This window comes from Anarrhichthys ocellatus, unplaced genomic scaffold (assembly GCF_004355925.1).
Source record: "Anarrhichthys ocellatus isolate YVR2014 unplaced genomic scaffold, GSC_Weel_1.0 scaffold5, whole genome shotgun sequence".
Classification (NCBI taxonomy): domain Eukaryota; kingdom Metazoa; phylum Chordata; class Actinopteri; order Perciformes; family Anarhichadidae; genus Anarrhichthys; species Anarrhichthys ocellatus.
The window spans coordinates 3,751,413-3,776,298 of record NW_022280035.1 but is presented as its reverse complement, the minus strand read 5'-3'; the positions used below and the strand labels follow the sequence as shown (position 1 = coordinate 3,776,298).

At 42.7% G+C, this 24,886-nt stretch overlaps 1 protein-coding gene across 5 annotated transcripts in view; it reads right to left on the bottom strand.

Moving 5' to 3' along the window:
* The window catches only part of dlgap4a (discs, large (Drosophila) homolog-associated protein 4a), a 73,297-nt gene that overhangs the window by 1,968 nt on the left and 46,443 nt on the right, over positions 1-24,886 (bottom strand). For 2 of the 5 annotated variants that reach the window (XM_031844337.1, XM_031844338.1), the window contains 8 exons: positions 15,700-16,977; positions 15,091-15,329; positions 14,631-14,708; positions 13,920-14,067; positions 12,051-12,297; positions 2,112-2,554; positions 1,916-2,013; positions 430-866 (listed from right to left, as the gene is read on the bottom strand). In XM_031844337.1, the coding sequence (XP_031700197.1) occupies positions 430-866; positions 1,916-2,013; positions 2,112-2,554; positions 12,051-12,297; positions 13,920-14,067; positions 14,631-14,708; positions 15,091-15,329; positions 15,700-16,908 (2,899 nt within the window). In that variant the 5' untranslated portion in view covers positions 16,909-16,977. Of the gene's footprint in view, positions 1-429; positions 867-1,915; positions 2,014-2,111; positions 2,555-12,050; positions 12,298-13,919; positions 14,068-14,630; positions 14,709-15,090; positions 15,330-15,687; positions 16,978-24,886 lie in introns of those variants that run through there. The other 3 variants (XM_031844340.1, XM_031844342.1, XM_031844341.1) reach the window with 3 other exon arrangements.

Genomic DNA, 24,886 nt, shown 5'->3' with positions numbered 1-24,886 from the left:
AAACAAAGAGTACTCTCCCTCCAATGAGCAGCGTCGCTGTGAGTGAATGGGAGTGATGACCGCGTCGTGCTGCGTTTCATTGTCCTCGGTCAACAAGGCCCGACCTCATCCACGTCTTTAGAACTGGGACATCAATTCAATTCTTTATGTTACAGAGTTGACAAGCCGTTAACGGTACTTCTTTCTCTTGTATTGTGAAGCACTTTCTGACGTCTGATCTAGAACAGTGCTTTATAAATAATCAGGTTGCAGGAACACTAAGACCCAAAGTAACAAAGCAACCCTGATTCGCATGAGACCCGGGACAGCTGATTATACTGTATGTGCATAAGTGTCCGAAATCTTATCTAGGTACAAGACTCCTTCCATGACATGTTTGAATGGGGTCTTAATGTTTTGATTACCATTTCATGCAATCACATCACTTACCCTCCTCTGACAGCTTGTTGTCTTTGGTCTCCTGCTCCATCTGTTGACACCAGCCCTCCATGCGCCCGGTCTCAGCCTGCAGCAGCTTCATAAACCAGTTACCGTCTCGGAGGCAAGCTGGCGTGCCGGGCTGAATAGCATCTCCGTGGGCGCTGCAGTTTCCCGACTCCAGGCTGGGATCTGGCGGTGGCAGCGAGGAGGGATCCAAAGCCGGGTCCAGAGTCACCTGGGGCGGGCTGGATATCCTGGAGGCGGCTGAGGTGCGTTTAAGGAGCTGCTGTTCCATGGCTTTGTCCTGTCCGTTGGGTGCGGTGGCATTCGATGTTTGACTGTTGGTGCAGTTTGCCGTGTTGTTTTCTGTGGGTGCGGCATCCTGGGGCTCCTGAGGCTCAGTCTCTGTGTTTTGTCTGGAGGCCATGCTGCTTTCCCGGCTGAGACTGCAGAGACATGCATAAACATCAGCTTCTGACAGACAGTCAAATAAACAAGACAATGAAGCGACGTGTCAAACACGTTCTGCAGTAGCAGGTTAGGGTGAGTGAGCTGACGGGACATTAACGGCAGCTGACGGTGCAGTATCATATTTTGCAAAAGGAGCACAAAGAAATAGAAAATACACGGTGTCGAGAATGGTAAGCAGGAGGAAATTGGTAACAAATCAGGTTTACAACATCAAACCTGAGTGGACTGCTGCTACAGAGATAATGAACAGGAGAAAAGGAAGCAGGCCGTCAAACCAATGGCATTAGGGGAAATTACAGCACACTGTTCTGCACCGTTTTCAGCTCACTACAGTCAACACAAGAGTAAAAGGACCTCGATCAGAGCCCTGCGGCCAGGCTGCCTGCTGAGTGACCCTAGACAGCAGATTCACCAGCCACATGGGCCAAAGAAAGACAAACGGCAATGTGAGTGTGTGCTGTTACAGAGTGGAAAAGCAGGTAAGGAGCTACAGTGCAGTCAGACAGGAGATCTGAATAGGGTTGAAAACATTGTGACAATAATAAAACATTGTGACAATAATAAAAAGGCTCGCTTTTAGTTTCCTCGCTTATGGTCTTCTTTAACATCTTTGTTAGCACATTGCTATGTTTACTGGCGCATTACTGCCACCAACTGTTAATCATCAGAACAGCGTGAAACTGGCAGCAGAACAGAAACAAAAACGAGATTTGTGTATTTTTGTGTATACTCTCTCTGTACTCCATTTGTTTATACTATGTAGCCGTTTAGCTCAGCGTGGCAATATGTGTACAAACATGTGATACTGTATAAGGAATAGAGAATGAAATCATTTTAAGATGCCATGTGAACTCAACAGCCGATTATATCGCAATACTCTTTCATGTCATGATTCCATGAAGGGCACTATCCCCATATGTATCGGTTAACATCCCGTCTTCACAGCATCTCTGTTAAACATGTAAACCATCAGATCACATGTGGCTTCCATTCACTGTTCCATCTAATGCGAGTGTACACTTACGGCCTGCCGTTCTCTACTTGAACTCCGATGGACTGAAACTTAAGGGGTGCAGGCAGGGGTAGTGGTTCTTCTCTCAGGACTGGCAGAATGCAATCCACCTGAAAAAAATCATGGACAACAGAAAACCAGTCAAATACTTTGGCTTTACTTTCCTCCCTCTACGATTGTATCAAACTAAAAAGTAGTCAATTCTTACCTGGATTCCGATGGAGGACAGTTTCCTCTTGGTTGCAGTCGGGGCCGGCTCTAGGGTGAAACCAAAGCTCAGGGTGTCATGTTGGGACTGGGTAGATGTGGAAGTGGTGGTGACAGCGGTGGTGGTGGTGGGAGGAGGGAGGTCACGAGGGGCTGGAACAGGATGCACAGAGCCTGCAGCGGGTCCCAGGATTAGAACAGGGACTAACACTGGGACTGGGACCGGTAGAGGTCGGGGCCCCTTAGCCAGACTGCCCGTGCGGATGCTACAGAGACTGTCAGAGGAGTTGCTGCGTCCCGACTGGCTGTTGGCCTCACTGCCACGGTCCTGCTGGTCAGTGTATACGTCTTGGGCCGACTCGGTGCTGCTCTGCACCGTCACGGAGATGAGGGGCTTGGACGTGGTGCGGGGGGGGACTGGGGGAGGAGCCTTCCTACTGCCGACTGCGGACGGAAGATGGAGAAAGAGACGAGAGAGCTTAGGATGAGAAAACCTGCGCTTCGTCACTTCAGACAGAGAGAAAGCAAAAGGTAAAATAAAGGTGTTGCCATAAACATTGCCTATCTGAAAAACAAACCTGCACTTTGCCCTTATTGCTGCCTCTATCAGACTGTACCTACATCTACCTTCATGCTTCCTGTAAACACGCTGGTGGTTGTGTTCCATTGACGTCAGTCTGTCTCTGGGGACCTTTGCATGCCACACCTTCAGTCCTTCTGCTCTGGGGACTGTCAGACAAGACAACTCTGCCTTTTCATCGCCCTTTTAGACCAAACAGTTCCAGGAACTATGGAACTTTCCCGTTTTCTCCAACACATCTAACCCGATAACACAGAAGTTATGCTGTTGGTTTTTGTTTTTACTGTTGCGTGGCATGTTTCAGTGGATGTAGAGCTGCTGATGTATTGACATTTTTGAAAACATCACGTTTCCACAGTCAAAAAAAGGTGTGCTTCCTGGTCATACTTTTGTTGTTAGGCAATTTTGAGTCACGACTTAGTTCATTAAAGTTTATAGCCTAGCATGCTGCTATATATACACACAATGACGGAGCTAAAAAAAAAAAAAAATTGCAGTGATTTGACGGACAAAATGAGATTCACCACCGGGCGTCTCGACTGATGATTAGAATCATCGACGTTTAGGGCGCAGCTCTAAGTGGATGTTATGAATCGATAAAAAGGAGACTTGCAGAGGTGGAGATGGAGATTGAAAACTCCACAATGCCCGTCTTCAAAGATCATCATCTGCTGAGTGCTTGATAGTCTATTTCTGCTTTAGAACGTAACACTGATGAAACTATTAGCAAAGAGTTTTATTTCTCTTCATCACTGCTCCCTCCCTCTCTCGTTCATTCACCGGCTCTCTCCAACACCTCTCTCTCATTCGCTTGTGCTCTCAACTCGTTCACTTTGTTTGACCAATCAGTGACATTCAGCTGCAAACTCCAATTTCCTGCACAGCATTTCATAAATGATAAGTGTACATCTCGCCAGTGATCTACCCCATTAGTACATTCACAAGGACTGGATTTGTTGTAGGAGTTACGGTGGAGTTTATGAGGCCATAATCAGTATATTTCTTAATCACGTATCAAAAGAATGTATTCATGTGAAAGGGGTTACTCGTAGTGATTAATGGAGCTGCTCCACCTGGAACAGACCAGAAGTAAATCTAAGGGCATTGTGCTGATAATACCTCGCCATCATGTAAACATTTGAATGCAGGACTTTTACTGTGCGGTATTAATACTTGTGCGATTTATAGTTAATAGAGAGAGTAAAGAGAAAGGATGAAACAAACAAGATAGCTTTTGTCTGTGGCCCTCGAATCACTTTTGCTGGCGGTGAACTTATAAGTTATTATAGCAGAAACGCACACAATTTGAGCTGAAATGGCAGAGTGACGCTGTTCCTGTAGACTATCCGCTTGCGCTTGTTGACTCTAGGGAAGCGAAGAAAAATCGGTCGTACCATTATCCGGCATTCATGTAGCAGGCTAAATCCAGGACCCAATAAATGCTGAATTAAGTGAAAGTTAGTGTCAACTGTGGCTCAGGCTCACTTAAGGTGGGCGGACCTTTAAGATGGAGCAGCTTCTCTCATTTTAATGACAGTGACAAGCCGCTCCTCTGATTTTTGACTTTTCTTTCAACAAATCAAAATGAATACTCACTAACAATCATACTGTATTATTATGAATCAGAGCAGAGCCCTCACATGGTAGACTACTTAACATAAGCGTGACATTTTGACAGCGAAGGACAAATGAACCTTGGATTCACAAATTCTTTCAGCAGAAACTGAAACGAGGCCAAAGACAATCTGACTCAGGGAGAAGGAATGAGACTGGTTGCCTCCTTTTCTGTCAGTCTGACTGCAGGATTGTGGTGGACGATGCAGAGTTAAGTACAATACAACATGAGAAACCACAGGTTTTTATCAGGAGTTGAGGCGGTCGTGTAGATGGTATTTAAACAGCTGGCTGACTGTCAACAGTCTGCCCTACTACAGCCTTCACTGACACACATGATGGACGGAATATTTCTTTGAAATAAGCTGACCTAGAAAGTAATTTAAGGCTCACCGCTTTGAATCAATAACGAAAATGTAGTGTTTATTCTCTCCGGTAGGGGTTTCAATGTAAACAGCAACCTGACACCCTGTAATTGTGAGGGCGCCGCACTTCCGTCATCCGCCGGTGACTCACAGCACCAGTAAGGCCGTCATTAAATCCCACCAACGTACACAAACACTGCTGTGGAAGCCGCTCCGTGTAGTTCATGCATCTCTAGCAGCCCTGGCCTCTCGTCTCAAGAGTACATACCCAACCAACAACGGAGCTTTTATTCTCAAAGAATGAGACACTTCTTTTAGTACTCACAGCCCAGATGCATGACATTCCCAAAGTTAATTATCGTGTCCAGCTAAACCTCAAGTCTCAACACATGCCTCTGTCACATTTGCTGTGTTTATAAGGCTGCAATGCACCTCTTACACACAGAGAGCTATGAAGTTGGTTATTTCCTGCTAATCGCAAACATGCCAGCTACGCTAACAAAAGAAAACTCCCATTGCTTTACATCTTCAAGTTGACGTGTTATATGGACAGCAGGTGTCAGTGAATCACTCTTTATGTAATGCTTCCTCTCACTTTGACAATTAGGTTCAATTACAACCCTGTCAACATCGCTGTGATCATCAGATGTTCACGGCATCACTCATGAAAGCCATGCAGCCTCTCAGGCGGGATATGTTCCGCCTCCATCAGCAGGTCTGTCTGCTATCAGATGACCGCTAACGGGCTCTCCATGGCACGCTAAAATTAAAGTATACATGGGTTGACTATTTTCAACGTGTGTTAACTAGGCTGCAGACTGAACTTCCTTGAGAGCGGAGACAGTAAGCAGTTCAACATGAGTTGCCAGTACACACAAAACCAAATTCCAAACACAGCCTTGTTAACAGTATTGTGGCTTATTGCCGATGAACCTTTGTGAAACTCTGGATATGAGCCAAGTATCATGAAAAGAGGTGGTAGCAGAAGCTCTGTCCGGGATTAGTCTCATTGTAAAAGAATATGGCAGGCTGACAGGCCGTGGGAGCCGTAGACTGAAAGATTAAACCAGGACACATGGCTGACCATGACTTCTGACTAACAGATTAAAGCACACAAGGCGCACTATTCAGCTAAATACTGTACTTCTAATCAGAACGATGGCCTGCGCTAAATAGATCTATTTTAGCCTTAGCCCAGGAATCACATGTCAGCTGGGAAAACCATATATGTGCTTTATGCATGAGAAAACTGCTGGCATTACAAATATCGTCAGAGTACATAGGGGAACCGGGATATCACAACAAAAGTCTGTACGCCTGTAACGAAAGCCAATTCCTATGAAGCCAGTGAATGACAGGAGATCTCCTGCTGCCCACCAGGACTGCATCTGGGTTTTCATTCAAATTTGAGTCATCGTGAAAATCGAAATGCATCGTATATTCAATCTGTGCCATTTTCCACAATAGCTAAATGAATAAGAGGAACAGGTTATGAGTAGAGAGGCAGCAAATCAGTGTCACAGCGGACAGAGAAGGCTATCTGTTGAGACAGACAGACAGACAGGCTGCCATTCAGCAGACAATGCTGACATGGGAAAAATAAACCACTAACAACACAAAACAAGAGAGCTACAATACCAAAAACAGGAAGACAAACACATATGATTCAATTTAAAGTACGACCATTTTACATTCCACCCTGGCTAGTATTCCAAACGAATTAGATAAGAACATCTTGGCTTGAGAACAACCATTCAAATTGAGACAAAAACCAAAGAATGTAGTCCACACTTTACACTTCTGGAGACTTGGTTTGTGCATTCGTATGTGCTGTATAGTCTGATATCCTTATCCTCCTTTGGTCCTTAGTCTGATCTGCTGGACTGAGGCAGCAACGGTCTGGGTTTCAGCCTAATCAGCTGATGAAAAGACACGTGGCAAGTGCCTCCGAGGTCAAACTGTTCACAATGAGACACTGGGAGCTTTCTCAAGGTAGAGTATTGTACCCGAGCAACTTTTACTTACATTGAGACTATGCTGTTCAAAAAAAAAGATCAGAAATGTGTATTGGAAAGAGTTTATCTTTCACCATTGTGACATTTAATAGCACACTGCTCTAAATAAGTACAGTGCCCCACTGAAAAGCCTGCCAAAACCATTACCAGGTGCAAAATAGATGTTTGATAAATCCGCTCTCTAATCAGTGCATGTCATTAGTGCAGGAAACGGACAGGCCTGCGCTACACTCTCTAACCATGTTAACTAAGGCCCTGTCCACATTACTCTGCTTACGTTTGGAAACATATGTTTTGCTACGTTTACACTGAGCGGCCACACTACGCTGGAGTTTTGGAGCACCCTAAACGGAGGAGTTTGAAAACACCCCCGAGGTTGGAGGTGTTTGAAAACTCCGGGGTTGCGTTTGAGTGTGGACGGTCGGAAACTGATGCGTTTAGAAAAAAATGACGCCCACACCCGTGATCGCTACTGGATTGGTTCTTAGCAGCCATGACGTCTCCTTCCCCGATTCGTCACACTCACTATCACGTGACCCATACCTGGAAGAAAACAAACTACCAGTGATTCATTTCAACATGGATAACGAATTTCAAGCGTTGCTTGCTTTGTTGTCTGTACTAGCAGCTGTTGTGTAGTAAAAGTCTGCATTTCTGTGGAGGAAGCAGCTGTTATTGAAGCGATTAGCGAGTGGCGTGACACACGGCGTCATCAGCCCAATGGAGCGGACGTCAGAAGCCACAGTTAGCGGTAAATGCTATTCAGAGCTACGAGTGAGAACAGACAACACCGAGGAAACGTGTGTTCTGCCCCCACATTTCTGTGTGGTAGAATGTCATTGCATTTTCATGCTTGTATTTATCCCTCTCTAGTTAGTGCCTCGTTGTTTTTAGATTCTAATGAGAAGACACGCTGCACTAACGTTTTACTTCTTCCATTTTGTAGCCTTGAGAGACCTTAGTCTGTAAGTATGTCTTTATGAAGCATGAAAAGATGTACGTAGATATATTCTATTTGCTCTTTTAGTATAACATTGGTGTTGTATTAAATGCTAATTGCGGTTAGCATTTCTCCGTTGGCGGTAATGTTAAAATTAGCTTAGAAGCTAGCTAGTCGGACATCTTGCATGATGGCTATGGCATGGATTGTTGTTTTGTATTCATGTATGTATTCATATGGACAGTTTGTAAAGCCATATTTCATATTGTGTTTCCACAGTTTTACAAATAAGAAAGATTCACACTAAAGTCTTAAAACTCTTCTACGGATTCCATGGTCTTTATTTCACGGATCTACTGTTAGCGATCTGCTAGGCTTTCCTGCACGAAGCAGGAGCAGAATAGAGTGAGACGAGTGAGAGACGTGTGCTGACCACATTTATGGACCCATAATCTAGTAAACGTTTACGTGCAAGTGTTGATTTTAAAGTAAATTTGATGTGAGAGAGAGAGAGATAGAGAAAGACCCGCAGCGCCATAACTGAGTCTGAAAAATAAAACTTCTAAAACTTTCCACGAATTGGCTGTTTGAGTTTATAGAGGACTATTTTAGAGGAAGATCTTAAGTATCAAACACAACCTTTCATTATTAAAGACTACTTTATTACTCTCTTATTTTTTTTTTAACTAAGCAACCAATCCACTTCCTGTTTACACCGTCACGCGCATGCCCAGTGTACGTTAATGGTCACGTGCTGTCCGTCTTCGAAGGTTGCCGTGTGGATGCAGATCAATTCGAAAATGATGCTGAAACGCCCGTGTGGACGGAGATTGTTTCTATTTGACAAATCTGCTTCCAAATAGAAACGGAGTAGTGTGGATGTAGCCTAAGAGCTCCACACACATCATCAGGAAGCTGGTCTGCTGTTGACCTTACTGTGAAACTAACTACAGTGGCTTCGCCTATTCAGTCAAGAGATTACCTCATCAATGAGTGAGAGAAAGAGTATGTAACGCTGTGGAGGATGACTCACTGTCTATCCAAGGTAATACACAGACACACCAGGGCTTGGAGACAATGAACACACCTTGTTGGCACAATGAAACCTCAAAGCCAGCGTTTCCGTAATGGCTAAACTAAACATGAGTTCCAACTAGATGAGCTGAATTCGAATAACCAATAGAGTTAGTATGCATGGAAAAGAGACAATGCAAGGTAATGTTATACTTCTTTTGTGTGCACATCCTTCTATTGTCAGGTGGTCTTCATAAAAGCCCAGTGAAGTGTCCTAACTGCAAAGCACTGCACAAGGCAGGAAGCTCATCAATTATTGATTGTGTCCGCAGGTCTTAACACATGGAAGCTAGCTACTGAATAAAAATGGCACAGAACTGTGGACCAGAAATACCCACTGCAGTCCTGGCAATTGAGATAGAATCGTTTTTTAGAAGATATATCAATTAAGTGTCTAGAAACCTATGCATGCCACGTCTTTAAAACACAGTTGGAGACAACTTAATAGTATCTTCCATCGGTAAAAACGTGTTTAAAATAGAGAGAGACAGAGCAGTCAGTTTTGACTTGTAGATGGACTGATAAGCTAAACGTGATTCACTGATCCTCCATGCCTCTGAGCTCAGATCACTGTCACATGTTGAGTCTGGGGTATAAGAGAGAAGTATCGTTTAACATTACTTTACCTCATTTGACAGCTAATGTTAATCCAAAAAGATCACCTGTAAAAAACTAAATACTCCATCTGTCCCGAGTTAAAACAACGTGATTTCACAGGATGTGATATGGGTTAAATGAATGATCATTAGGTTACAACTTAAAACATCAAACTCACATCATTTAGTAGAGTACCATCGCTTTCATTACACACTGCATTAGCCAATGTTAGCTATCCGCTATAGCAGACGTGGACGGTTTGGTTACCCTAACTAGCCGTTGACGCCTCAGCTACTGTTAGCTCGTGCTACTAGCCAGTTAACGCTCGCAACGGTGGGATATCACACATTTAACGTTAGCCGGAGGCATTAACATGATGGTGATGGAAGAGAGCAAACAAAGAGCAGCTGCTACCTCGTTACCATCAATGTAACACCACCGACCACATCACTGTCTACCTGCCTCGCTTGCTTGCTTGCTTGCTTGCTAACGACTCGCATTATAGTGTTTCATCCTCTTTCTTCATCCACGTTAGCTTTATAGCTAACCCTACCACACCATCAACGTTAGCTCACGTTAGCTTGCCGATGCTATAGCGTACCGAGAAACAATTGACAGTTTTAAGATTGACGCTCAGTCAGGAGAAAAAAGCGACAAAATCTTACTGTATGGTGGTAGACTGGTAAAATCCTTATTTTCTGGTCATTCATGAAATGCAGACAAGATGCAGACGAGGCTATACGGTGTCCTGCCCGTAAGACACACAGAAGAAAAGATTTGTAGTACACGCCCTTGACGACGAGGATTGGAGTCCACGTTTCCTCCCGTAACGGTTCTCTTCGATCGATTGGTCAGTTCTGATCCTCGATGTAACCGGACACGAACGTGATTGGTTGACATCTCTGTGTGACGTTAATTTTGACTGTCTTCGCTGATTGGTGCGTTTCATTTTGGTCCCTGGCGGCGCGGGAAAGTACTCAATAGTCTTCGACATAAAGCTCATACTAGATGCGCTGTGACCGTCTTTCTCCGAAACAATGGAGATATATGTAAATTAAGGCGTTTCCTTTTTCCCCCTCTCCCGTCTTTTTGTAAAGGCGAGCATATTAAAAACGGTATTTTTGACAATCAAGACAAAAACAAATACCTCTTGTGTTCCACAAAATCAGATAAACATAATTGTAAATCGGATAAGCCCATTAACATTGATATACTTCCTTCAAGTAGATCATATTATTAATAATTTAACTTTTTTTAAAATATGGAACCAGTACATAAAGCCTTTATAGCAAATAACTGAAAATAATGGTCAGTATCAATAGATTGTGGTAACAGTGAATGTGCATTGTGTGAGGCATAAGTCCAAAGCATTTTAAAATATGAATTTGCAATGCATTTAGACACTATGTCTAGAGTTGTTATTTATCATATAGGTACCCGTGAAGGATTACTAGTGTCCATATTATTGGTTTGTATGGTCATTTTGGTAATCTTTAATGTGCTTACGATGATACTAATAGGACAAAATATTTTGTTTTATTTTGAGATAAATCCTTAAGTTTCAGGCCATGTCATTAATTCATTTATTTTCTGTCAGAAAAAAAGAGCTGAAGAAGAATATTAAACATATTTTTGTATTTCATATAAAATGCCATAATTCAATCATTCAATACCTCCACATGGATACTTCTAAGTCCAAATGATTGTCACTTCACTTCAACACAAAAAACAATAAATATAACTTGAGGAGGGCAGCTCGGCTCGGCGCTGCTTTGAGTGATCATTGTGTATTGACGCTAGACCAAAAATATTAAGGTCCCTTAAGTCCCTTAAGTTTCTTTTGAATCCAAAACAATGAAAATATGATTCATTTCATGTTGTAGCATTTGTGTGACTGTTCACATCATTATTTTCGACAAACACAGCATTTCATGTAATCTACAATATAGAGATGCTCATTGGAGACATTATTGCAGACCGAGTGTTGAAAAGCGAACGCTTATCATTTGAAAAGGACGGATGGTTTGAAATATATTAAGCATACACTGAATAACGATACACAAATGTTGTGCAGTCAAACTTTTAACTCCTACTGTTCACAATAAATATGATCACATGGAAAATGTCTTGCTTTTCTGTTTTTCACTCATCGAATCAGAAGAGTGCCGTTGTTGCTCCGCTCTGCATCCCTGTTGCTGTATGAACATGTTGTCACAGACTTTTACTGATAGATCCAAAGCACCTCGTAACCAAACATCCTTATTCAGACTGAAATGTAATTGTTTTAATACCAACATTGCACAAAAACATGTTCTGCTACTCTCTACATCTCATGTGTCATTGTGTTTTCCAGAGCTTTCTTTAAACCCAGAGATGAACCACAACAAATGATACTAATCTGATATACCAATTACATCCTCGAGGGGAAATAACTGCACCTATAGTGAAGACAGAAGTATACTACACTGTTTAGATGTGTGCTCTTTATATTTTCTATAAACATATGAAGTAAAAGAAAATGTTTTAAATTCTGGTTTATTTGTTGGATTTCATGAATTGTCCTTCCTTCAGGGGACAATTTAAAAATTCCTCCAAAATGTACATTTGGCTATTATGAAGCAGAGTAAATAGATGAGTGGATTATATTTAATGGCAAATAAGTCTTCCCTTTCTGCTTATACTTTTTATTTATTTTTGTTTAAATCAAAGATTATCCTCAGCTGCTTTGTCCCACCTTGTCCTCACTGGTACTCACTGGTGTTGGAGCTGTAACTGTAGCCTGCAGCAGTGGTGGGCGGCGGTGAGTCCGAGTCCACAGAGGTGTCTTCATCCTGGGAGCAGCCCGCCTGGATGGCACGCAGGTAGCTGTGGCTGCGCGACCGGAAGCACGTGGGCGCAGGCAAATCCAGAGCCTCCACGGCCTGCGATTCCCCCTCACAGTACGGAAGTGAGTGCCCGCAGCCCTGCCCGTATACCTGAAAGAACGTGTGCAGACTCACACGCTGAGGGCAGAGGGCAGACTGAGAAACATGCATTGAGTGGAAGAAGTATTCACACCTTTTACGTGAGTAAAAGGGCCAATACAACAGTGCAAAAAATACTCATTTGCAATTATGACAATGATAAGCCCATGGAGGCAAATGGCTGTATTTCTAGGGTTCCGGTGTAGCCAGCAGATATCTGGGCCAAGACTTCCTTTTCTGTGCGCTGCTCATTGTTAACAGTCTGATTAGCAACTTGAGATGCAAGACTGGAGTTAGAGTTGAGGGATGACGTGTACGACCAGGTTGTTTCCCAAGTAGCTATGAAGTTTACAAACTAATTATAAACCAATAAAAAGACCGGGTGGGTTCCCATGAAGCATTTTCGCCTCTTTTGCTCTCCCTGCATGCAACCAAAGCCTGCACAACTGTGATTGGTCAATACTACTCAGACTATAAAAGCAAACCAGTACGATTCAGATACAAAACATTTGGACTTTTGAGTACTTATATTTAACTTGAGTAAATGTACTTAGTTACCACTGGCTTACCTATACTTGTCAATCAAGATGCATGTCCCCTTGGAGTTTCAACTATGAGTTATGTATTGGTGGGGTGATGACTTATTTTGCTTTTCAGTTAAAAGCTAATACAAGTATGATTCTATTTTGTTCTTGGTGTAGGGACAGTATGAATGTTTTTCTGCATTGTACTCAAAATAGCTTTGTTTCAGTATGTCTTTGCTGCAAGGATTCGTCATTGCATCATGGGAATAAGTGATGACAGCCGGCACCATCTGAAATGTTTGATCAAGCAACATAAAAAGAAGTAGAAACAGCCAGTAAAATTATTTTTACGCTTGGCATTTTCGGTAGCAAATGTGAACGTGTTGTGCGTGGTGCATAAACATGATGAACAATCCCTCAAAATCAAGTCACGAGAAATGTTGTAGTTTAGCATCCACAAATTATTTACCCTGATTAACTTCACTGTCATCTTGTAAGACAGTGAAAATCTCAGTAAAATGATCCTGATGATTATTGGATTAAAAGCTCCCATGTACAGGTTGAGACGGGTGCCTTTGCTTCTTGGTAAAAAAAAAAAAAGATGTGTGCATTAGTCTGGTGAGGGATTTCTGCATCCCACGCCAATCCTGCTGATGAAGACATACAACAAGTTCCCTCAGCTCTACGCAGAAACATATGTCCCACTTTGACATTCTGCAAACACTCTCAAGCGTCTCTTCTATTCCACCAGATTATTCCCGGCTGGCTCTTTCATAGAATGTCTCAATAGACATTACATTCACTTAAATATTCTCTTGCGGCAGATTCAAAATTGGAGAGGTGTGTTAATGTATTTTTTGCTCATTCACTGATAATTTTCTTCTTCTTTTAATTAATGGGTCACTGGAGTCGATGATCTAAAATGATCTAATTAGCTGATTGTAAGAGATCTGAAATATCATAAGGTATATGAATATGTCTGTTATACCCTGGAAAAATACATTCAATGTTGCTGTCACTAAACTGCAACACCGGAGTTAAACAGACACACAGGAGGAAATAGTCTTTGCCAGCCAAGTAATAATCATGCGAGGGACTACAGTAATAGCAACACATTTGATAAGATAAGAGACATACCTGAGCGGCCGAGCCTCTGCCCAGTGTAGCAGAGCATTGGCTGAAATCATTGTTCCTGTAGCGTGGAGGGGCCTCCAGCGGGCTCACCAGGCAATCTAAGTTATCGAGGCTCCGATTAGTCGACAGCTCTTTCAAGGATGGCAGGGAGCTGTGGAAGTGAATGTAATTATCAGCCTCTCAGAAGTCAGAGAGCGGAATAAGTGAGGGCTGTGTTTAATTGATGATATCCAGGAGAAACTTTAAATCACACTCCGAAAAGTTCCCCTGGGTATTTTAGAATGAAATACTATTGGGATGTGCGGAAATTGATATGTGCTCGGTTTTAAAATAGCAGCGCAGAGGAAACAATGATTCATGAGTAAAACTGATGAATATGAAATTGCCTTTATGATTGATCTAGGAAGTGCAAAGTTTCCTCTGTTCTGGCCCTTTTGGCACCTGGTGTTAGTGAAAATGTGTGTGCATAAGCAGCAGGGTGCGGTTGAGTGATTTCCATGGGAAATTTGCATGTTATGACATCAGGGCTCGAGGAAGCAGGCAAGAGTACAGTACTAACACACCACTCAGGGCACCTGCAAGGTAAGTGATGGAACAGGGGGCAGAGAGGGAAAGCACTGGGAGAGGTTAGCCAAAACGAGGTGGTGGGTAGTGGTGGTAGGGCAAGTGAGGGTGGGTGGAGGGCCACACTGCCTGCCTATGGATGACACTGACCTCAGATGCTGCATAGAGCATGCACTCTGTAGTGGAGACCACAGATAATCCTCCCGCATGAGAGCGTAGCAACGAGGCCTGTCGGTGTGGATGTAGGGGTAAAACACATGGCACAAATTTCATCTCCCACTGCATTTGTACAAGATGATCCTGTTGGTCATTTCTTATCCCCCTTCATTGATACACATCTCTACCTCCATGAATAGCTTCAATCAGCTTTATTTTGACTCAGTGCTGCTGCACATCCAGATAATTATTTGTGACAGGATGCTGCCACCTGCTGACTACCTTTGGGGACATGAGAAGAATGTTCACAACAAACACACCTTCCGTGCTTATTTCTATTTTAATGAATGTAAGGTAAAAGAGCACAAACACAACTATGGCAAAACAGTGAGCATGATAATCAAGGTTATAATTTTAATATGACGAATTTGATACTCTCTGCCGTGGGACTCACTTGCGTTGAGGTGGTGGAGGCGGCTGCTGCTCACTCAGGGAGTGCTGGGTGGCCCTCAGGTAGCTCTGGCGTCGGGCGGTGGCTTTGGGGGAATGTTTGGGGCTTCCCTCTGAGTCCTCGCTGTCCTCTAAGTCTCCCATAGCTTTAACGTAGCTGCCACTGCGCATCCTTCGACACGGGATCTCAGTTCCTCTGCCCCGGCCGCGACCCAGAGTTCCTGCCCAGTCTCCCAGTGGGACCTGGATCATGGAGAGACAGACATACTGTGGTGGGACTCTCAAACCATGCATTGCAGTCATCTCAGGTGTGACTCTTAGACACTGTATGTATTTCATGATTTGTGTCTTTGTCTTTAACCCATATTCACAGTTTGATTCTGGGGTTGTGTAGCAATGGTACTTGAAAAAGATAATATGTCTGTGATGAATGTCATGAAAAATCTATAAATGTGACTTATCTTATGTATAATAAACAAAATAAGGGTCAATCTAATCAATTTATCAGACAAAACTGTTCAATAAAATCAACAAACCTGAGAGAAATTATATAAATATCCATGCAAACTTACAAAGAATGATGATGAAGATGAATACTCACTGGCCCTCCTACCTGAAGGAACTGTTGTGCCAGGTCTTGGTGGCATGACTTGGATTTAAGCAGGGTCCTGTTAACTGTAGCAGAGCCCTTCTGCAACACTTGCCTGGCCTGGCTGAGGGTGAGAGTGGACCAGGAGCCCCTCTTCACCAGTATATCATCCTTGCTTCCCCTGATTCTTCCCTCCTCGTCCTTGGATACTACCTGTGTCGCCTGGCATGCCAGAAACTTGAGGTCACTGCTGCTTTTCGAGGTCTTGAGAGTATGTGCAGAAATGGTGTGGTAGCCCTGTGGGATATGCCTGGGAGCGGCCTGGCTGTCTGACACCGCTCTGCCTAGAGACATCATGGTCAGAGGGTTGCGGTAACCTACAGCAATAGTGCCAGCTTTGGTTGTGTCAGTGTCCAGGGCATCATCTGAGCTCCAGAAGCCTAGTGCATTGGGCCTAGGTCTCTGCTTTGGCCCCTCAGTTTTAGCCCTGTCTTTACTCTTGCTCCTGCGTGTTGGTCTACCTCCATCCTCACCAGCACCCGTGGTGCCGGCTGTTCCTCCAGCAGAGCGTCCGTTCATGTTGCCTTTGATTGCAGAGTTTTCCAGGGACTGGGACTTGGCAAATAGTTTCTGCACAGAGTGCATCAGGTGGCGTATGCGTCCTGGGCTCTCACTGCGTTGCTTCGACATACGTCCCCTATGAAACTGCAGCGTGCTGAAGCCGTCGCGCTGCAGGGGCAGGTGCCTCTCTAGCTGATCCAAAAGGTTGGAGGGTAACCGATTCATCTTGGCTGCTGCTGCAGAGGAGATAGTGGCTGATCCACTGGTGATCATCGGAGCACCAGTTAGGCCCAGACCTAAGCCCATGCCCATAGACAAGGAGTTGGACAGTGCACCTGTTCTGCCACCCTGCCCGAGTCCGCCACCACCAGCCATGCAGGCCTGGGAGCAGTCAACCTGCTCAGTCTGGGAGGTGAAGTGCAGACGAGGGAAAGTGCTGCTGTTGGACAACTGGCTGAAAGGCAGCAGGCAGTCAGGGGTCAGGTTGGTGGGGCTGGTGGGAGTGCACAGATGGAGATGGGGGTCCAGTGTGCCATAGTGGTTTATGGTGGGGCTCAACAGAAAGGAGCTGTGGGGGTCAGAGGTCAAAGGATAGAGCGGCTTCTGTGGGCATCTCGCAGGTTCACACGAGTCAGACATGTGACGACTGCGGTTGGCTCCTAACCCTTTCATGGTGGCTGAGATGTCGTCGTTAGAACATGTCTCCAATCAGTACGGGTTTACGGACCTGAAGGGCTCATCCTGCAATGTGAAGAGACACAGAAGCGATCTGTTAAACATCGAAGTTATTGTTAAGAAATAGCTCTGATTGGTAATGCTATTTAGTAATGCATTCGGATAGTTGTGTGGAAGTACATTAAAATACTACTTTTAAATTCACAACACTTTAACGCTATTTTCTCTAATCAAACAGTTTTCATTCTAGTTTATTGGCAGATTCTCTCAGGAATGTTTAAAAAAGACTAGCCAGTTCATCCCTTTATAGAGAGTATAGTTAACAGTTAAACAGCCATTTGTGTACAATATAAAGGCTGAGAGGGGGAGTTCTCCACATCAATACTTAAAGCTAATGAGAACATTAGAGTCAGAGCCCTTCAGAGATGTTTTTCTCTGTGTGTCCTTGAAATATCAGTACAGGAATTTAGCTAAAACAACTTTTATAGACAGTCTCTGCAGTGTGGCGCATTTCACAAAGGCAGCATAACAGCCAGTTAATGTGGAGAACAGAGCCATTGTCTCCTACAGTGAGTTCTCATGTAAATTGCTTTACACAGAAAGCCACCAGGTGGAGCACCAGTGCACAAAGGACACTATTTGGGTTTGGGGGGGGGGGGCACACACATACACATTGTATTGTCTTAAATTGCATTTCCAAATTAATATGTCTAGTTTTAATAAATCAAATAGATGTGCATTAAAACAATCCCACTGCATGATAGAAATATGATTTGATATTAAAAGCAAACAATGAACAATATATATGCTGAGACAGTTTTCCTTTGATTTACTGTCTCTATCACACTGCCACTGAACACATAAGAACAATGGAGACATGATGAAAATGAAAAGACAAACAGACAAAATGACAGACTATTCTCACTGAAAAGGACGACCGATTTGGTTTAATGCATGAACTGTTCCACCACAGCAGGCGACCAGACAACCTGAGGCCCGATATAAAGCACCACGGTGATGTACGGCCTGCAGCTAAACTGCGCTGACAATGCATAGGAGAGCAATTTTGTGACTCACGTATGTAAATGAGCGTTATATTTAAGGGAGCGCTATTTGTCTCAAAGCAGGAAATGAACACTCATTTCAACAAATCCTTTTTTTGGTTCTTCGCCATCCTCTCGTATCCACTAACGGTGGGATAAACTGTGATCCCTTTCCTTTCTAACCACGGGGAACAATAAATCTCCCCTAATGCCCACGAAAAATTGAAGAATTCTGGGCCAAGAGCAAATATTTCATAGACGTATTTCAGTGGCATCGAGATACGAGCAGAGATAAATAAATGCTGAATTCAATCTGAAAAACCCTCGCTTAACTGTCCTGTTATTATTTACTAACTATGAATATTTTCGTCTCATATTTCCGATCTCGTTGTTTTGGGTAAGGTTTTGAAGCTGCCATGGTCATTCCTCACTTGCCTGGAATGAAGCTAAATCTCTGAGTCAATATGCCTTACAGTTAATGCAACCACTACAATTCATCTTAACATAGCCCTTAATTTGTTCTTGTCATCCACTGTATATCTCTGCCATAAGAGAGAAACATGGTAGACCGGGCTAAGTGTCAGACAGACAAAAAACACAATGATGAGCGAATGAGGGAAACAAAGATATTTTAAGGCAACCGTGTCATCTTCTTCTATCACAGGCCTACTCATTCTCAAAGCTCACTATGAACAGACAGTCATATTGCATCAAGGTTATGGAAACTCATAATTCACACAGCAGAAATCCATGCTGCATTAAATTCACTCCAACAGATGCTGTCTGTATCACAGTGGAGTGACTCACTGATCAGTCAATGGTAAGAGCCCTCTCCCACAGCAAGCATGAAATCTTGCCTGGGAGCTGAATGTGGAACGTTAACCGCACACATTTTCATTCCACTGCGTTGGTTTGCCACTTCTTCCGTCTCTCTGACCTCCCATACACCCTCTACAGTGCGAGAGCCACTTATCTGAGTCAGAGCTCCTGGACGGTCACAGCGGTGCGCTGACAAACACACCAGCGTTTTACAACGGCGCGGCCCGCTGCAATTCATCCACCCGAGCTGACTGTAGCCCCACGTGTTCACGTCCTGTAGGCGCCACTGCTGACAAACTGACACACACCTACACACTGACACGCCAACACACGCTGACACACGCATAAACGTGCTAAACCACCCACCCACCCCTCCACCGCACCACTGAAAACCCTGTCAAGTGCTGAGCATCGCAGGGGCAAGATGAGAAAGAAATAACATTCGTATTTCTATCACAGGTTCAGTGCATCTGCCCGTCTGTCTGTTAGTGTGATGGTGGCCAGCAGGCTCTTGCATAATTACAAGGTGAATGAATCCTTGGGCTGCAAATATGTCTCTGCTTCACACTCACACGCACCTTAGGGAAGCAATAACTGGCTGTGGGAATTATCTCGGAGAATCTTGCACATTTACTGAGTGACAGGAGCGTTTCGTCTCTCTCACCAGCAGCTACATGTGCAGCACATGCATCATCAAACCTCAAAGGATCTCATACGTAAGGGCAATATTGGTTGCAGTTGTGGTGCGCTTATGTAATGGTGGAGAGTGACCTTACAGTTGCTTGTGTATTCTGGTCATGTAAGGGTCCTTTGGAGGGTAATAATTCATGCATGCAATTGGTTGATTGTTGTATGGAGGTGATCTATAACCACAATCACCATCAAACATTATGGATGGTGAGATTTCGCCTTTACATTTATGGAGCACATTACAAAACGCATCTTACTTCAACACTTTATTTTGCATGTTAAGATGTAAAACATATCAACGAGAAAGCGCTGAGCAACAAGACTGAAATGAATCGTTGACATGATATAATCGTTTATGAGAATATGCCAAACTTGTTAGCATAGAGTTGCTTATTGAGTCCTGTTTCTGGCCACCTTGTCAAATATTCATGCTCCTTTTATATCTGGCTCTCTAGCTGCTGAATGCTAAGTGAGGATTAACTGACTCTACATCTGTTTATTTTTCTCTGATAATTCTGGTTTTCATTTCACCTTCTCTGTCCTCAAACTGTCCCACCATAGGATTCAGGGGGGCGTCTAGTTAGTTGCAACTTTAATCTAATTTAACACAGTAACATTGAGAGCATGCCCATTTCAGATATTACAGCCCAACACAGTTGTTATTTTGTAAATTTGGTCATTATCAACTCTCTCATAACACCCTCTCCCAAACACTCCATGAAAAGTGGCATCTGGAGATAGATGAATGTGGTTTGGTGTCCTGATTCAGAGATTAAAACAAATTTAAAACACAAAAGTGTGACTCATTATATAAAAGGGTAATCAGATGAACAATGTCCAATTGATAAATCTGAAGATACAGTATTTGCTGACTCAGACCTCTACCACAAAAACAATTTAATGACTTGAAATTGAAATGTTCTGATGATCAAACCACCAAATTATTTTATACAGTCGAGTAGTCCTATACTAGATCTGGGACTTCTGAATTGGCTCCTATACAATGTGGCTGTCACATGTTATTGTGCAGGAAAATCTAAGCCAGACGACAAACAATAAACAAGCACAAATGTTATCGAGGCTGCAGCTTTGAATAATGTTCATTGTTGGAAGATGTTTGAGACTTTCCAAGTATCTTGCAGTTATGTAATGTTGTTTCTTGCTCTGACAGGGGAAAAAGCCCAGTGGTAAAAAAACATGTATAGCATCCTTTAGGCTATATGCATCTCATTTTCAGCTGTCAAGGTAGAGATGTTTTTGATGCTCAGGTCACTCCTGCTGAACTAATAAAAACACGACGAACAAGCTTGACATGCCTGTTTCCGGGCAAGGGTGTGAAATTAGGCATTGTATTGTTTTATTTCTATCTATTACACTGTAATTTTCAGTGCAATGAAGACTTTTGCCATTTGATTGCATTAAAAAGCTACATTCTGTTGATAATAAAACAGCTGAAATCAATTAAACACAAGCCACAGAGCATTAATCCATTACAAAATTCAGTAGCTTACATCAGTTTTCAAGATCATTGTGATTAACAGCCATGAAATTGTCTTTTACTTAGTCTTGAAAACAATATAAAACATGTCAGTCAATGCTCCACACGTCAATTTTGAGGCTTTTACATGTCTTAAAAAAAGCAGTTGCTAACAGCTAAATGAGACCACAACACGTGATCACACCCACTGGTCCTACCGAGCCTCGTTGTGCATACTCGCGCTCATGAGAGCGTGGTGTAGTTAGTTTATAGCATAACATAAGCTTTTTACTTTTGTAGATTGCTTTAACTCTTCAAAATTCTCTTCACAGAGCTTATTTTTTTAAATTATCCAAAATCCAATGAAACAATCCCTTTAGATATTTGTCGACAGAACCAGTGTGATGATAACTTCCTGGTTTGGCCATCAAAAACATGTCATTCCTGCAGCACTCGTAGTGACTCCATTCAAGCACCAAGTTCATTAAGTCAAGTTGAAGAGAGGAGGGCAAATTGTGAAAAAAATCTATTTCCTTGCAAGTCTCTTCAAAAAAAAGAAAGAAATATTTTCAGATCCTTTTTACACAGAGGTTTAAAATCGAACAAATGAGGACAGAACTCTGAACATAAATGTACTTTGACGAAACAATCATCCTCACAGTGCTGGTGAAATCGCTGCTACTTTGTCAAAAACCACCATCATTGGTCCATTGGGAAGTGATGTCACGTAGTCCAATGCTGACATAAAGCCCCTGTTACATCTACACGAGGCCTGCTAACAAGCAGAACCAAGAGTTGCTGGGCTGTGTCCCACAGAGCCACCAAGCAGGCCTGTAATAAATGTCTCCTGTAGCTGTGCAGTTCCCCTCCAGCCTCGGGTGATGAGCAGAGGGAGGGGAGAGACGTAAAAGAAAGAGAGAGAGGTATTGATCTGGTCTCGCTCCTTGTTCTAAGGGGGAATATACAGCTGCTGGGTATTGGCTTTTGCAGTCTCCTTCAATAATCACCTTTTTTTCCCCACATTGCTTCCATTTCATCGACTCTCTTTCAGCCAAACGTACAGAACATTTACACTGAAGTCAACTAAAATGACTGCTTGCATACAGAAACTGAATCCTGTAGCTTATGATATTGCTTATTCCGATACAAAAACATAGAGGTTTCACTCAGCCTTATTTCAGATTCATCGAATAAAATGTTGGAGTGAAAATGTATCTCTCTTCCTCCAAGCTACTACAAGTAAAAGGTCCGCGTTTACAGCATTAACACTTTAGATGAGCCAGCGCCATCCGCTATCCTCACTGAACTGGTGAGAATCTACAAATAGCGCCTTTCAGTCACAAAGTTATGTCATCGGGGCTTCCTGTGGATACAGCAAGTGTTGTTCTTTACTGTTGCAAGTGTTGTTCTCTACTGCCTGGGGGAAAGCAAGCAACAAGTCTCATTTCTGTAGACAGCAGGGCTAATCACCTCAAAAATGTGATACTTTTCTATATATGTCTTATGGAGAAACAGAACAATCATTTTCTATTTATTGTTTCTAGAATTAGATTTGTTTCCCTCCACAGATTAAAGAACGTCCAGAAGCCTTTTAATGACGGATCACATAACACATTTCTTTGCCAGAGAGTAGGACTACCACTCTCATATCTGTCTGTTAAATATAAGGTTACAGAAAGCAGCCAGTTAGCTTAGCTTAGCTTAGCTTAGCTTAGCTTACCACAAAGTCTGTCCAAAGGTAAAGAAATCCACCTAACAGCATCTCTAAAACCCGTTATATTTTGCTTATGTAGTTTAAAAATGACAATCTGTTGTTTTATGGAGGGGGGGGGGGGGGTTATGTGTCCGATTATATCCTGAAACCAGAATTACTACTTCATGGTTGTATACCTCCACCAACCCGTCGAGTTGAAGTTTATATCCATGTTTGTCCAAAATGTCATCACTTTTTTGTGAAATTGTCACACTTAGCATGTCAATTCTTGAGTTATGGCCAAAAAACGTGTTTTGTGACTTCACAGTGACCTTTGACCTTTAAACATCAAAATCGAATCAGTTCATCCTTGAGTACAAGTGGAAGTTTGTGCCAAATTTGAAGAAATTCACTCGAGGCATTCACGAGAATGGACCGGACGTTTGTACGGATAACGCCTCCGGCCTCGAATGTTGAGGCATAAAGTCAACCTCCTCCCTCTCTTCTGTTTCTGTGTCGCTGAAAAGGCCAAGTCTATAACCAGGAGGGATATGAGTTACACAATAAGACTTCTTTCTGTTTTGATTGCAAAATGCTTTTTGCTTATCAAGGATTATGAGAACAATTGAGTGTCCAATAAGCTGGAGGCTAAAGATACGAAGATACAACGGAGTGATTCTGACAGTGTAGCTGCATACGTCCAACAAGCCGTTCATTCAAACAGCATTTATACGCCCGAGACGCTGTATCACTGAGACATCTTTCTCTGCGGAAGGGATGTAGCTGCCAAATGTTGGTCAGTCACATTAAAAGAAGAGGCAAAGTTTGTTACAATGGTTAGAAGACAGAATCAACTACAATCAGGGATATTGTACTTCCTAATAGAACATGTAGTGAGACTTCGTTTCTATTTATTCCTTTTGTCAACAGTCGGTCTGCAGATCTCTTTTTGAATGCGATATCTCAGGAACGCTTTGAGCAAATTTCTGGAAATTTGGTATAAACATCCACCTGGACTCAAGGATGAACTGATTTGATTTTAGTGGTCAAAGGTCACTGTGACATAACTCAACAATTTACATCCTAATTATGATAATTTAACACGAAGGTCTAATAGAATTAAATGATAAAGTGATGACATCTTGGACAGATAGGATGTCAACTGCAACTTGACTGTTTGGCGGAGGCATACAACCATCAGGCGGTCATTTTTTGTTTAAGATTAGCACTATATTATTTAAGATGTATAAATCGTTAGCATTTTGGAAATCAATAAAACACTGTCATTTTGAAGTTGATTGCACATTTTAGTATTGAGCAGATGTTATAGATATGCCCTGAAGACCAGACTATATAACAAATAATATACAATATATATATATATATACATATTATATATTCTTTCTATATATAGAAAATGTATTATTGATGGATTTGCATACGCAGCGTTTTAATGCTATCTAGGTAGGGTTGGGTCTGCTAAAGGTAGTGAAATAAAAAATTCAACATTTCCCTCTGAAATGTAATGGAGTAGAAGTATAAAGTAGTAAGAAATGGAAACAGTAAAGTACAAGTAACTGTACTTGTACTTAAGCACAATACTTAATGTACTTACAGGTTTTCAGTTTGCTGTAGTTAGTTCGGAAAGACGACGGGAAAGACAGATGGGTGACTTTACATTGCAGCACAAGCTAGAGCAGCTGACTATTTACTGTAGGTAGAAGCTCCAGAACACCTGACTGCCTTGTCAGAGAACTGTGGGAACTTTGTCGATGGCATACAAGCTCGCCTTCAAAAATATGAAAGCATCTTTTTTTTCAGATTGTTGTACATGGGGGATGTTACTCTCAAAAGCCTGCTGAAATATTCAGAGCTAGGAGCATTTGGCGCTCATAGGATTCTCATCAGTGCTTTGCCCATTAAAGCGTTTCCAATGCACCGCTCTCCCTCCTTCACCACTGCACGCACTGAAGTGTAATTAGAGAGAGAGAGAGAGAGGTTGCACATTTCCCTTGGGCCAATTACCATTTACTGTACTGCTGCTGGTTCCTTTCTGCATGTTTTCAGCTGGTAACATCTTGTGCCAACACCTCAGCACTGCCTGACCACAGAGATACACTTCAGTGACTGTGCAAGAAGAGAACGCATGGTATAGTGCCGAATAGAAGGGTTAACATTTATGGGTTTAATTTAAAAAACCTAATCCTAATATTGTCTTTTTGCACAGCTATGCATTAACGTGAATGTAGACAT